The following is a 15,214-nucleotide window of genomic DNA, read 5'->3' as shown; positions in this document are numbered from 1 at the left end:
ATTAGAATCAGAAATGAAAGGGGATATTATTAACAAGCTCTCAGAAATAAAAAGGACTATAAAATACTATGTTTATATATTAATAAATTAGGTAATTTAGATGAAATGGACAAATTCCTAGAAAAAGCAAATGATCAAAACTGACTCAAAAAGAAACAGATAATCTGAATAGACCTATAAGAAGTGGAGAGGTTGAATTAATTATAAAAAAAAAACTACCCACAAAGAAAAGACCAAGTAGCTTCACTGCTGATTTCTACCAAGCATTTAAAGAAGACTTAACATTAATTCTCACAAAATCTTCAAAAAAATAAAGGAGGAGGGAACACTTCCCAAATCATTATGTGGCCAGTATTACTCTGATACCAAAGCCAGGTAAAGACATCACAAGAAAAGAATACTACAGACCAATAACTCTTATGAATGTAAAAATCCTCAAGACACTAATAAAAAGAACAAAGTTGGAGGACTCACACTTCCCGATTTCAAAACTTACTACAAAACTAGAGTTTTGTATTTTGAATCAAGACAGCATGGAACTGGCCTAAGGATAGACATATAACTCAATGGAACAGAATTGAGAATCCAGGAATAAACCCATGTATTTATGGTCAGTTGATTACTGACAAGAATGCTAACACCATTCAGTGGGGAAAGAATAGTCTTTTCAACAAATGGTGATGGGACAACAGTACAGTCACACGCAAAAGAATGAAGCTGGATTCTTACTTCACATTATATTCAAAAACTAACTCAAAATGGACCAAAGACCATAATGTAAGAGCTAAAACTATAAAACTTATAGGAAAAAACATAAGGGTAAATTTTCAAGACTTTGGATTTGGCAATGGATTCTTAACCATGACAACAACAAAAGCTCGAGCAACAAAAAACTAGATAAATTGGAATTCATAAAAATAAAAACTTTTGTATTTCAAAGAACAGATCAAGAAAGTGAAAAAGGCAACCCATAGTATAGGAGAAAATATCTGCAAATCATGTATCTGTTAAGGAACTTATATCCAGAATATATAAAGAACTCTTATAACTCAATAATAAAAGGATAAATAACCCAATTAAAAAATGGGCAAACTATCTGAATAGACATTTCTTGACAGATATACAAATGGACAATAAGAAACTGAAAAGATATTTAATATCATTAGCCATTAGAGAAATACAGATCAAAAACCACAAATTCACACCACCTAGAACAGTTATAATAAAGTCAGATAATAACAAGTGTTAGTAAGGATGTGGAAAAATTATAATCCTGATAAAATGCTGGTAGAATGTAAAATGCCACTACTCTGGAAGAGTCTGGAAGTTCCTCAAAAAGTTAAATAGTATTTGACCCAATAATTTCACTCCTAGGTATACACCCAAGACAAATGAAAACATATGTTCACATAAAAACTTGTAAATGAATGTTTATAGCCAAAGGTGGAAACAATCCCAAATGTCCTTCAAGTGCTGAATGGATAAACGAAATGTGGTATACCCATACAAAGGAATATTATTTGCTCATAAAAGGAATGAAGCACTGATACATGCTATAACATAGATGACTCTTAAAAGCATTATGCTAAGTGAAGAAGCCGATCACAAAACACTATATATTATATTGTTTCATTAATATGAAATGTCCAGAAGAGGCAAATCTATGAACACAGCAAGGAGATTGGTGGTTATCTATGAATGCAGTGGATGGGGGGTTGGAGGGAAACAGGAGAGTGACAGCTAAGAGGTGGTTTTTTTTTTTGTTTTTTTCACATCTTTACTGGAGTATAATTGCTTTACAATGGTGTGTTAATTTCTGCTGTATAACCAAGTGAATCAGCTATACATATACATATATTCCCATATCTCCTCCCTCTTGCGTCTCCCTCCCACCCTCCCTATCCCATCCCTCTAGGTGGATACAAAGCACCGAGCTGATCTCCCTGTGCTATGCGGCTGCTTCCCACTAGCTATCTATTTTACATTTGGTAGTGTGTATGTGTCCATGCCACTCTCTCACTTCGTCCCAGTTTACCTCTCCCCCTCCCCGTGTCCTCAAGTCCATCCTCTACGTCTGCATCTTTATTCCTGTCCTGCCCCTAAGAGGTTTTTTTTTAATGAAGTGATTAAAAACGTTCTACAACTGACTACGGTGATGACTGCACAATACTAAAAACTACTGTACACTTTACATGGGTGAATTATATTTCAACAAAGCTGCTGAAAAAAGTACTCCAATATATTTATTGTTTTTTAAAATCAGGCAGGGGCACTTTTTGCTTGCTTGCTTTTCTGGTTTTCCTATAATGAGCAAGTAAAGCAGATCCATAAAAAGCACATTTAGATGACTTAAATAAGCTGGCTCTCTAGTTCTTAATCTTTATTTGGGGCATGGATTTCTTTGAGGATCCAATAAAAGTTAAGAGACATTGTGCCTGAAAGATTCACATATAATATACTCACAGGAAAAGTATTAGGGGCCCACATAACCCTGAAGCCCCCATGGTCCCCTTAGAGACTTACAGACTCCAGTTCAGATGGATGCTGTTTACTTACAAAAGGAGACTTAAAAGCTAAACTCGCAGCAATGGTGAGAGCAGGATCCAAACAGCGGAAGATAGACCCAAACAGCATTAGTTTTCCGATTCTGACATCTACGGGCAGAGAAGCCAAGTGATACCCTAGAGGGGTCAGTTTTTCATCTGGAGTTAATGCTCCCAAGTCTCGTAATCGTATTTTTGAGGCACGGAGAGAATCAGTGTGCGGGGGTTCAATAAGCCGAGAGAACACAGATTGGAGGTTATGCGTGCTAAACATCTCTAAAATTTTAATTCTGAAAAAAGAAAACAAAACAATTTGTCATTTTTATTTCTGGTGGGATGACACAAAGAGGTAAGCTTCTTCTGTGAATGAAAATAATTTATAATTTTCCAAATATATGCTTTCATAAACCAAACCATGCCAGTTTAAATAAGTTAAAAAAAAATCTCTTATGTCTTTTACTTCTCCTAGCAATAAGTTACAGAAACACTTTCAGATTCTGAAATTTACTGAGATTCAAAATATATTTCTCTCTATAAACTTCCAAAATGCTTTTTTCTATAACAGTGGGTTCAAATCATGAAATAAAATTCAAATGATCCACCTACTCTCTTTCCCACATCTGAAATTGCATAATAATTGTTTATAAAATTAACCTGCATTGTGTCCTGCCTTGTGACAGCTCTTGAGAAGCTGTTTTAAATTATGAATTTAGGCAATTTTCGAAAGAGAAAAATCTAACATATATAAAGTTTATTTATTTCACTTATAATTCCTTTACATTTTTACTAATGTAATGGAAGGCTCTCAAAATACACCTATTGGATAAAAGAAGAGCTGTAACATCTTTCTACAAGTAACTTTTTTCCCTTTGGGTAAACATTTTATGGGCATACTCCCTCAAAATAATGACTCGGTCAAAGAGCATGGATAGTTTTATTTTATTTATTTTTTTGCGGTACGCGGGCCTCTCACTGTTGTGGCCTCTCCCGTTGCGGAGCACAGGCTCCGGATGCGCAGCCTCAGCGGCCATGGCTCACGGGCCCAGCCGCTCCGCGGCATGTGGGATCCTCCTGGACCGGGGCACGAACACGTGTCCCCTGCATCGGCAGGCGAACTCTCAACTACTGCGCCACCAGGGAAGCCCCTAGTTTTAGAGTTCTTATATACGCTACGCAAAGTTTCAGAAAGGTTGAACCAAAGGTTCTCCAGCTTCACTAACACTGAGTTTAATCATTCATTCGTTAAATTCTATTTTATATTTGTTCTTGTTTGTTCATCAGGTAAATAATGGCGTTTTCAAATTGCCTTTGTTCACTTTGTTCTAACTGATAATGAGGGTGTAGATTTCCCCCTGCGATGATTTAATATTGGTGTTGCCCTAGCAGAAATTTCTTGATAAGTTAGATTACTTTGCTGACTTATAAATGTATTCTTAAGCTCTATTTTAGGGCCATCCTCTGCAATGCAAGAGATCTTTATGTGTAGAAAGTTAAAAGGAATGGTAAAGGCAACACTGAAGAGCTCTTTCTTTGCAAATGAATGAGTTCATCCAAGTCCACGCCTAGCAAAACATCTTCTACTAAGTAAAAGAAAACATGGAAGTTAGGGTGAGAAACGTTGGGACATTTCGGAAGCAGAACACAAGGATCAAGATGTACCTTAGACAGAGCTGTTCCAATGGCACTCTTTGTATTTCTGGTAGCTGCTGCTTTAGAAGCTGGTGACTGAAGTGATGGCTGGTGAATAAATGGAAGCAGACCCCAGATGCAACACGACCTGCTCGACCTTTTCTTTGCAGGGCATTGGCTTGAGAGACAAAAGTATCCTCTAAACTTTCCATCCCTTTGCTGGCATCATATCTATAAAGTAAAAGAAAAGGTAAAAAGCAGTTACTTTATAAAAATGTGGCCAAAATTTTACTTAGCACGGACAGAACAGATGAACCATCCTACTTCTGTAGAAGGACAGTGTCCCGCATGTTCTGGGGTAGTTGAGTCCCTGGTGGGATCACTTTGTGCTAATTTAAATGGTTTCTGTACTATATACTACATACAGTTTCTTTATTCAATTAAAAAAAATTTTTTTTTCATTTTATTTTCGACAAATAAAAATTACAGATATTTAAGGTGTACAATGTGATGTTTTGATATATGTATACATTGTGAAATGATTACCAACCTTTTGGTAATTAACATTTCCATCACCTCCCATACCAATTCTTTTTCATTCAAGAACATGTAAAGCATATAAGAAAAAGAGGAAAAATAATTATTTCTAAGGTAAAAACTTAAAATTTCTACCTCTGTTTGAATATAAGATTCATGATCCTAGCTACAGAATCACTCATATCTACAGAGTTTTCATAAAGTATTTTTTCAAACGTAATCCATGTAGCTTAATAGCATTAGCCTTTAACAGCTGTGTTGCTCCAAATGAGGCATCGTTAGCCCCTCTCTTACATCACCAAAAGAGGATACCTCTTTTCTTTCATTTTCCCAGAATCGATGACATAGACAACATCATCGATGGTTATGGATGTCTCAGCAATGTTGGTGGAAATTATAATCTTAGTTACACCGATAGGAGGTTTTACAAACACAGCCTGCTGCTCTTCACTGGATAAAGATGAATGAAGTGGGTGAACAACACATCTAAAAAAAAAAAAAAAAAAAAGGATTTAGTGTTCTAGTACAAAACACTGAAATTGGGTTATAATGGGTGAATTTCTATTAAAACTAACAATGTGACTCCAAAAATCAGCAGCTTCTCCACAACCTGTCCTCAAGGCCCAGGTCTTCTAAATGGGAAAGTTCTTTCTGACCCTTAAAAAATATTTACTCAGTTCTATGAACTAAAAACTTTGTATCAACTTGGGAAAAACTGGAGTGTAATTCACTAGTAAATAATCAAGAGGACTAAATAGTTGACATTCTACAATTCTACAAGTAACAAGCCTGGAGCACACTAACCAACAGAGAATCATTTTTTTCCCTACCTTTAAATTCAGAGAAAGAGAGACAGAGACAGTCATGTATGCTAAGAAACTTCAGTCTTCTATTTCTAGGGGGTGTTCATCTGTCAAGCAGTGTCCCCTTAGATATGAAGACACACCCAGTCTGTCTTACTACTGGAATAGGAACCACTGAAAATTATTTTTTCTCAAAATGGTAACATTTCTTTGTTGTTATTAACACTGGCTTCTCCAATCCCCAGTATCTGGCAACTGAAATTACAGTTGACCCTAGAAAAATATGCGGATTAGGGAAGGCCAATCCTCTGAGCAGTCAAAAATCCATGTATAATTTATAGTTGGCCCTTTGTATATGTGGTTCCTCTGTATCTGTGGTTCTGCAGCCATGGATTTAACTAACCATGTATCATGCAGTACTATAGTATTTACCATTGAAAAAAATCCATGTATAAGTGGACCCATGCAGTTCAAACCCGTGTTGTTCTAGGGTTAACTGCACATGCAATTTTGCTGAGTCACTACGCTAAGTGAAGAGAAACATTTTTATATAATGGAATGGAAATAACTGACTCCCTGGAACAAACTGTTTTGTCTATTCCCAGCTGGCATAAACAAACATATTTTTGAGCAGTGACACCAGGGTTGAAAGAGGGTGATGACAGTCAAAGAGGTCTTCCTGGTTATTCATTTTCACACATAACTGCAATGGATGATTAAGAATATAGAAAGCAATTAACTTACCGATTACTACGTCTGTTGTTGAATAGAGAATTAGACTGTAGCTGTTCATAAAGCATTTTGATTTCTGCTAGTCCCGGTAAAAATACAAGTATAGCACCTGGGTATATAAAAAGAATCAATCTGATAGATGTGAAAAAGAAAAAACTAATACAGATTTAATTTTAAACGAAAAATGTAATAATCTGAAATTTTTCACAGTCAATTTTCTTTTCTTTGTAAAGTCCCCAGGGAACTAAATGGAAAACAAACTTTTAGAATATATTTTCTGACTTAATAACTACAGAATGAATGAGATACTATATCTTTCGAAAACAGAAAAAGAAATGATGTGTAGAAATATATAATGCCCTACGTTATACAAGAATCATTAGCAAAGCTCTTTAAACAGGCTTCTTCAGTGCACTGGCCACTGACATTCTGTTTCTGTAGAAAGAGTTATCCTTCTAATCTTATATGACAGGAAGACTCTTCTCCCCATTAGTAAATAAAATCCATAAACATTTTATTGGAAATGAGAAAAAGAAACTATAATTGGCCAGCCAATCTGGTAATCTAAATTTAGATATGTGTTGAAGAGGCAGTATATTAACTTACCATGCCATAATAATGGTTTATGGGCTTTAAAATTTTACATTAAAGAAAATAAGCAGTGATAACTGATTATAGTGTATTTCTGTGCCAAGAGCAGTCACTCAGCAATAGTCACCTCCTTTTGTGCTTTATTCACAGAGGAAATTGACACTGTCTTCACTAACCCCGCCTTTAATCCCACAAATATTTATTGGGTGTCTTTGTCAGCTCTGTGCTAGGTACAATGGAAAATAAAACAAAGATCTGCCCACAAGGAACTCATGACCAATAATTTATCATGGTTATTCTCCCCACTAAGTAAATAAGGAAACTAAATTATTACAAAAATTGAACTCTGAAGAAGGACAAAAGATTATCTTTCAAGGTTGGTTTTAATACTGTACTTCATAGTTTACAAAGAATGTTCACATATATTATCTCATTTGATCCTCATAACCACCCGTTAAGAAGATTAATAGTACCCTTAAGGTGACTCAGTAACATGGTCAGGTCACAGAACTTAATAAGAGGGGAGTATGAAAACAAATATAGGGTTTCTGGTACCAGATCCATGCTTTTTCCATTACCTACCCCATGCTTCTCTACTAAAGTAGCACAAAATTTAAGAGTGGTAAAATAATCTATATGGATGGAAAAAAAAATTTGTCTGTATTTTTATGTGCCTTCTGATCTGCTCTGCCCTCATGGCTTGGCCATCTGTATCAAGGATATCTTTAATATTCACAAATATATCACCAACTGCCTAATCACTACATCAACTTTGCTTTGAATTCAGATAATTTTCTAACATTTCTTTTTGGATGCTATACTTGATTTTTTTCAGTAATAGTCTTTTCCTTTGGGATGAAATAAGATATTCCATCCAGTGATAATGCATTAGCCAACAATGGCTACTTGCCAAGGAATGAGAAACAAGGCACTTCAATAATTTTATGTGGCTCACATGTTTCCTTAGAAAATACCACATAATGATTAAGATCTAATCAGTAGAGGGCAGTCATTAAGCACTGTGTAGTGAGCATATAATGTAGTTTTCTGATCTATGATTCCACTTAATTATCACTCAACAATGGCTGCATCTATTCATGCAACAAATATTTACTCCATACCTAAGATTCCAGGTTCTGTTCTAGGGTCTGAGGAATACAGTGGTACATGAGAAATTCTTATTCTTAAAGAGCTTACATTCTACTGAAGGAGACCATCAGTAAGCAGAACTATAATTTTGGATAGTGTTGAGTGCTATATTGAAAATGAAAACCATTTTTGGATATTGTGATAGAGTGAGGGGACAGACAACAGATAGGGTAGTCAGAGAAGACTCCTCTGAAGAGAAGACATTTGTTGGAAACCTGAATGATGTGAAGGATTCAGTTATGAGAAGATCTGGGACATTCATTCTGGAGATAACGGACTACAAGTGAGGTAAAGAGGTCACTGGGAAGACACTGAGCAAGGGGAAGGGAGGGATTGCTCTGCGTTATAACAGTAGGAGTAGTAGTAGTAACAGTGATAATAATAACAATGATAAATATACTAGCATAACTATAATATTGTTAGGGGTAGTAGCTACTGGGCATTAAATATATGTCAGGCACTGTGCTAAGCGCTTTGTATATGGTTTCTTTTAATCCTCAACATAGAGGATTTATTATTGTCTTCATTTTACAAACAAGGAGCCTGAGGCATAGAAAAGATAAGGACTTTATTATCCAAGGTAACAGAGCTCGGAGTAGCAGGGAATTTTATCAGACTTTCCAAAGCCTGTTCTCTTAACCCCATTGCCCTGTGGCCTCCAGGTATAGTCTTCACATGATTCAAACACTCATTATTAGACTCCCATTTAGCCAGGGACTGAGTGTTGACATGTGGACACCCAGGCCTTCTTTTCAGCCTTCTTCATTTTGGACTTTGTCTTGTTAACATCTTTTTGCTCAGTGGGTAAAAGGTAAAACTTCCTCAAAAGGTAAACGGTAAAATTTCCTCCTGAAAAACCTAATAAGCAACTGTACACACAACTGGGGGTGAAAAGGTGAGGAACCAGGGCGAGGGCTCCAGGAAGAGAGGCTGTCCCCACAATCCCCACCATCTCAGGAAGTAGACTCCCTGCCCTTTGCCGTCTCACACTTAAGACAGGTAGCAGTTACCTGGAGGGTAGGAGTGCTTTCCATCCACAATCCACTCTAACAAGGCCTCGATTAATTCAAGATTAACCTTTTCAAAATCCATAACGGCCATTGTTTTGATGACTGATTTGCTAACCCCTGAAAGAAAGGTAAAAATCAGGATAGTTACACCTTATTGAAGAAAATATGCCTGGGAACTAAGTGGGTGTCTTGATTTGATTTAATAACACAGATGTTCACATTTAATGTACTGAAATGAACTTTTTTCCTTCAGTCTCTCAGAAAATACAGGCTCACTAGAAGCACTTTTTGCTTGAACAATGACCCAAAGAGCAGGCTCCTGCCCCTGCTGGAAAGGCCAAGAGAAGCAACTTTTAACTTTTCTCTTTCCTTCCCCTTTTATCTATCATATAAAATATATTTTATATATATTTCAGATATATAGTATATATATTTATATATTATATTTATATAAGTATATTCTCTCTATATATTTATATATAAATATATCAAATATATTTCAGAAAACCTTTCCAGATTCAATCAACTTGTGAGTCAGATCAGCCAAAAGTCCAGGCAACAGTAACTGTGAAAATCAGTGCACAGAGGCCACAGCTTTACTTTACAACAGTGACTTTACAGCAGCAACTTTATAACAGTGACTTTTAAGTTCCTTGGGAAAATCATAAAAGTTATGAATCTTCCCTGAAAAATACATGTGATTTTAATGGCTTCACCAATACCCCTGAAGTCTACCCATCGACCCTCAGGTTCAGGGTCTACAATCTCCTTCTAATTCATCGGAAGCCTAGTAAAAGACATACTTCCTTGTGTTGCACTATAAGCCTCAGCTCTTTTAAGAACAAACAGCATATGCCTGGGGAGACTAATTCTCTGAAGATGGCTGCCTTTTCTTTTTAGTTCTTTCTAATGACCCATCACCTGAAATAGAGTCTAACTGGAGCAAAATAACTGTAGTTGGTATGAAGGAAGGGAAGTTTTTTACGCTTTGCTGAAAAGCTTCAAGAGAGGCAAAAGCAGTTGCTAAACAATGTTGTTCTGAAGAATGAACCCTATGTTGGTAAAAAATGAAAGAAAGGAAGAAATAAGCTACACAAGCAAAAGTGTGGTTGGGTGTGGATGGCAGAGCAGGAATCATTTTTATTTGCCAAGATTCCAAATAGCCAGACTTTTCAAAAAGGAGAAAGAATCAGCTAACTGAAAAAAAGGGAAACGAAAATCATTAAAAAAAATTTTTTTTTATACTTTGGCAGGTTTTACTAATCATTTATATATTTTAAAAGACTGATTATTATTATTTTTTAACTAGAAAAAGTTTTAAAAATCGAGCTAGGGAACATTGTTTAATTTTCTGAAAGAGAGCACTGAGATCAACTAGATAAAGTCTTTGTTTCATAGGAAAGAGGAGACTCGGAGAAGCTAAGTGATCAATCAGCCCAGCATCATACAGAAGCTAGTGGTAGAGCCAGGTTTCCCAACCTCAAATCCTTAGAAAAGAGTTCTCAGAGGTGCTTTCTGAACTTTGATATCTCTGTGCTTGACATTAGAAAGACCGTGGCTTAGATCCAGTCATAATTCTTAAAGAAAACTCTGGAATTTCAAAAGAGAAACCAAAGAGATTTTCCTGTTAACTAATTTAATAGAATAAGGAATTGGGAATTGTCAGCTGGAATGATGTACAGAAAGAACACATTTGAGTCAGACATTTCCATGAGAATCACAAATCTGCACTTACCAGCTCTGGGCACTATGCTGTGGATTTGTATTCTTATTTAATCTCCTAAATAACGGCATTTTATAGGTAAGGAAACTGAGGAATAGAGAGGATGAGAAACTTGCATATAACTGGTTTTATGAGAGCCTGGGGAGTCGAATCCAGGTCTGTAAGATACATGTCTATGTTCTTAACCTTACTTCTCAGGATGTTGGGAAGATTAAGTGAAATGTTTGGGAGCCACGTATATCTTCCTAAACGGCAGAACAAATGGCTAATGCCCTAATTCCTTTATGATTACCATTTCCCATGCAGGACTGCATCTTTGGTGGAAGGAGAAAAAGGAAAACTCACTTGCCTTTTCTGCTATAGAAGCACAGTAACAGGGGTTGGAGGCTCTTACTCCTTGAAAGGTAAACACCTTTTTTTTTTTTTGGAAGGACCAAGAGGAGTTGGGGTGGCAGTCCACGGAAAAGAGAGCAGGAAAGGCAGCTGAGACCTGTCTAGGCTTTAGGAAGAAAGCAAAAGTAGTAACCTTAGGGTTTCTATGGGTTCAGCCCAGCTGAACGTATGGAAGACTATCTAGGAACAAAGCTGCGTGGAGTCCGGCATGGGAGGAGGGAGCACCTAACAACATATATAAAAATGCTCAGCACAGGGTGGGCCCTGAAAAAAGATGTCATTTTCGAGGCCTACTGAAAAATGCTAAAACTAGTGGGTGAAATTTTGAGGATGTTATAGGATAAATAGTTTCAAATCTCTCTCCACAACTAACTTAATTAACTACAAAGGGAATAAATAGTAACTACACAGAGGAGAAACGTAGGCATCACCTTAACCAGAAGATCAAAGTTAATACTGCTAATAATGGGACGAACCAACATCATGTGCCTCCTGATATGATGCACTGAGAAGGACTCAACATTGTTTCTGTGGTTTTCTAACCAAAAATGCATTACCTAAAATTAATCATGGGGCAACGTTAGATAAACCCAAACAGAGGGACATTCTACAAAATAATTGGCCCAAACTCCTTAAAAATGTAAATCATAGAAGAAAAATAAAGGCTGGCAAATTTCTCCAGATAGAAAGAAACTAAAGACACATGATGACTGAATGCAATATGTAATCTTCGGTTGGGTCCTGTACCACTTAAAAAATAGCAATAAAGTACATTATTGAAATAATTGACAAAATTAGAATATGGACTGTGGATTAAACAGTAGTACTGTATTAGTGTTAAATGTTTTCATTTTGATCATGTCCTATTGTTTGTTTTTGTTTGGGGCCATGCCGTGCAGCTTGTGGGGTCTTAGTTCCCCGAGCAGATATTGAACCCGGGCCCCGGCAGTGAAAGCGGCAGAGTCCTAACCCCTGGACCGCCAGGGAATTCCCATATCCTATTGTTATCTAAGAGGATGTCCTTGTTCTGAGGAAATACATACTGAAATATTACGGGTTAAGGAGCATCATATCTGCAATTTACGCTCAAAACATTCAGGAAAAAAATATATATATGCACCCAGAGCAAATAATAAAGCAAATGAAGCAAAATGTTAATAACTGGTGAATCAGGGTAAAGGATATATGAGAGTTCACTGTAGTCTTGCAAATTTTTAATTCTGAATTCGAAATCATATCAAAATGCAAAGTTACAAAACACTCAAGAATATAATTTATATTTTACTACCTCCCAATTTTTCTATAATGAACACATTTACAATCAGGAAAAAACCCACTGGTAAATATAATAACAATTTTAATCTAATATGTATTAGAACTGTTATTTTTCTAAGTTTAAGGTTGTTGTGATGAACTAAAGACAAGGTAACTATGAAACAACAGCCACGTTTCTTCTTCTGGATCATGGCGTGAGAAAAACTAGTTATCTTTGGCATAATTGTAATATTCCCCCCAGGAAGTACATTACCTTTATAGCGGGCCAGGAGCTGCTTAAAATCTAACTGTTGATCTGGCACGGCATCTTTGGTGGAATCCGGATCGTGGAGGTGCAGAGAGAGGCGCAGGTCCTCCTCCACCTCCTCAAACGCGGTTCTGCTGCGCCTCGCCTTGAGCTTCTCCTTTGACATCTGTTTCATGGAGCGCGCATATGGGCTCCCATCCTGCAACACATACCTGAGGAAAGAAGACAAAGAAATGTGTGGTTGTGGATGCGGGTCTGTTGGTGAGGAATGACACTATTCACCTGTTTTCCGTGCTCATTCAGCAGAATGTTGCTCTGCTTCTGCCCAATTCAAGTGCTATTCTTCCACCAGTCCAGGATTCTGTCTGCCGTGCCCTATTGCTGGTGGGGAACACACTGGAATGCTTTTGGCTCTGTTTTAAGATAATTCTGGAGGCAGTGAATTTGGAAAAGTGAGAGAAAAAAGACAGGGAAACTAGCTGAAAGATGATTTCCCCAGAGATTCACATTCAATGGAAGTGGGATTGGGCCCACAAAACAACAATTTTAATAAGCTCTCCAAGTATGCTTACTGCACACTAAAGTTTGAGAGCCACTGTTTCGGGGTTTTTAGCTTGAGAATAGTGTATCATTAAATAACGTAGAATTAGGAGGGGGCTTATTAGGAATGGAAGGAGCAAAGAGAAAGAAAAACTTCTGGGTTGAGTTTAAGGTGTCAGACATCAAAGTTGTTTCCATTCTGGAGCTCAGAGGTCAGGAATGAAGATACCAATCTGGGAGTTCTCAGCACAGGGGTGACAGCTGAAATCACATGAGTCTTAGAGAGCCAAGCAAGAATTTAACAGTGAGAAGAAACAGTGCAAGGATAAAACCCTGGGGAATCTTCAAGGTCAAAGAGTAGGAAGAGGAAGCAGAGCTTTCAGAGGGGAGAAATCTGTTGATATCCAACAGACATTACCACCTTCTATCCGGTACAGAACTTATACACTCATATGTACTGCAAACTCCTTGAAGGCAGAATAATAATGATAATAATAGATAACATATATAAAGCATTTGATATATGCCAGGCACAGTTCTAAGCCCTTTGCAAGTATTAACTCCAAATATTAATTAATTCTCATAACTCTTGAAGAGGCTACTTTTAATATGCACACTTTACATATGATGAAACTAAGTCACAGAGAGATTAAGCTACTCACCAGTGTTACAGTTGGTAAGTAGAGGGATTTAAATACTAGTAGTCTGTCTGCAGAATTAGTACTTTTTTTTTTCCATGTTAAATTCTCCATAGATTTGGTCCATCATTTTTTATTTTTTATTTATTTTTATTTTATTTTATTTCTTTGGCCATGCCACAAAAATTGTGGGATCTTAGTTTCCCCGACCAGGGATTGAACCCAGGGTATACCGCAGTAAAATCGCCGAGTCCTAACCACTGGACCGCCAGGGAATTCCCCATCATTTTTTAAACAGACTTTACTTTTTAAAGCAGTTTTAGGTTCACAGCAATACTGAGCAGAAGGTACAGAGATTCCCCATACACCCCCTGCTCCCTGCCCTACGCATAGCCTCCCCCATTAGCAATATCCCCAACCCGAGTGGTACATTTGTTAAAACTGATGAACTGACATCCATACATCATTATCACCCAAGGTCCTTAGTCTACATTAGGGATTCCTGAGTCAGTACTCTTAATATATAATATTGCCTTTGAATTCAAATAATTTGTATAATAAATATTCGCTGAAAGGGGAAAACAAAATGCTCAAATAGAAAAATTAGAAGAAAAATTAACCCGTTTATTAGTATCCAGGCACACGGAGGTAAAATAGTCATTCTGTTTTCAAGGACTTTCACCAAACTTTAATTAATATCTTCCTTACCTTGTCACAGCAATTGCATCTTCCAGAAAAAATTGATCAACAGGAAATGTACGACCTAGGAAAACAAGAAAATAAAACAGAAAAGTCTCAGAATACCCGTTCAACTATCTTGAAACTGTTTGTATATGTAAAATTGTCTTAAAACGAAGCCTGGCACAGTAAGGTACTATTTACTCTGTGGTCTTACAAGTATTCAGAAAAAGCTTTTCATGATAAAAATGGAAGGAGTAGGTTCTAGTTAGTAAATAAAACAGAAGTGCATAGTTGGAGAGATGATCATTTGCTAATAAGACTTTTTTTAACCTCTTTTTAAAAAAAATCTGTTAAACCTTTTTATTCCCCTCTGCTTCCCTGCAGGGGACCTTTAAACAGTCAACAATTGTATTCTAGATCAAGCATATAATTTCATCTTTAAATCTACTGTCGATATCCTCTACAACTAGAACGAATTATTCACCACTCAGTGTTTCCAAATTGTTCTTTACCAATCAACTGCAGAATGATAAACCAAAGCCCAAGGTGATAAATTAATCCCACAATGAGACTGTGAAAGCACCAAAAGAAGACACAGACTGTCCAATTTCACTTGGTCCCAGAGTGGACCAATATCCAGAAGTTTAGCAGAATCCAGCAATGAACAAATATGCTATACACAGATACAACTTTTCCCTTTATGATAGATTACCATTATAAACT

The 15,214-nt window shown here is 36.7% G+C and overlaps 1 protein-coding gene across 8 annotated transcripts in view; it reads right to left on the bottom strand.

The window, feature by feature from the left end:
• Positions 1-15,214, bottom strand: part of DHX57 (DExH-box helicase 57) — a 73,287-nt gene that overhangs the window by 13,677 nt on the left and 44,396 nt on the right. For all 8 annotated transcript variants that reach the window (XM_027113328.1, XM_027113329.1, XM_027113327.1 and 5 more), the window contains 7 exons: positions 14,519-14,573; positions 12,639-12,844; positions 8,995-9,111; positions 6,257-6,353; positions 5,022-5,195; positions 4,203-4,403; positions 2,557-2,833 (listed from right to left, as the gene is read on the bottom strand). In XM_027113328.1, the coding sequence (XP_026969129.1) occupies positions 2,557-2,833; positions 4,203-4,403; positions 5,022-5,195; positions 6,257-6,353; positions 8,995-9,111; positions 12,639-12,844; positions 14,519-14,573 (1,127 nt within the window). The remainder of the gene's footprint in view (positions 1-2,556; positions 2,834-4,202; positions 4,404-5,021; positions 5,196-6,256; positions 6,354-8,994; positions 9,112-12,638; positions 12,845-14,518; positions 14,574-15,214) is intronic.

This window comes from Aethalodelphis obliquidens, unplaced genomic scaffold (assembly GCF_003676395.1).
Source record: "Aethalodelphis obliquidens isolate GAN/ISIS:26980383/991018 unplaced genomic scaffold, ASM367639v1 scaffold12, whole genome shotgun sequence".
In the NCBI taxonomy this organism is placed as follows: domain Eukaryota; kingdom Metazoa; phylum Chordata; class Mammalia; order Artiodactyla; family Delphinidae; genus Aethalodelphis; species Aethalodelphis obliquidens.
Note: the sequence above shows the minus strand (reverse complement) of the source record. Positions and strands in the feature narration are given on the sequence as shown.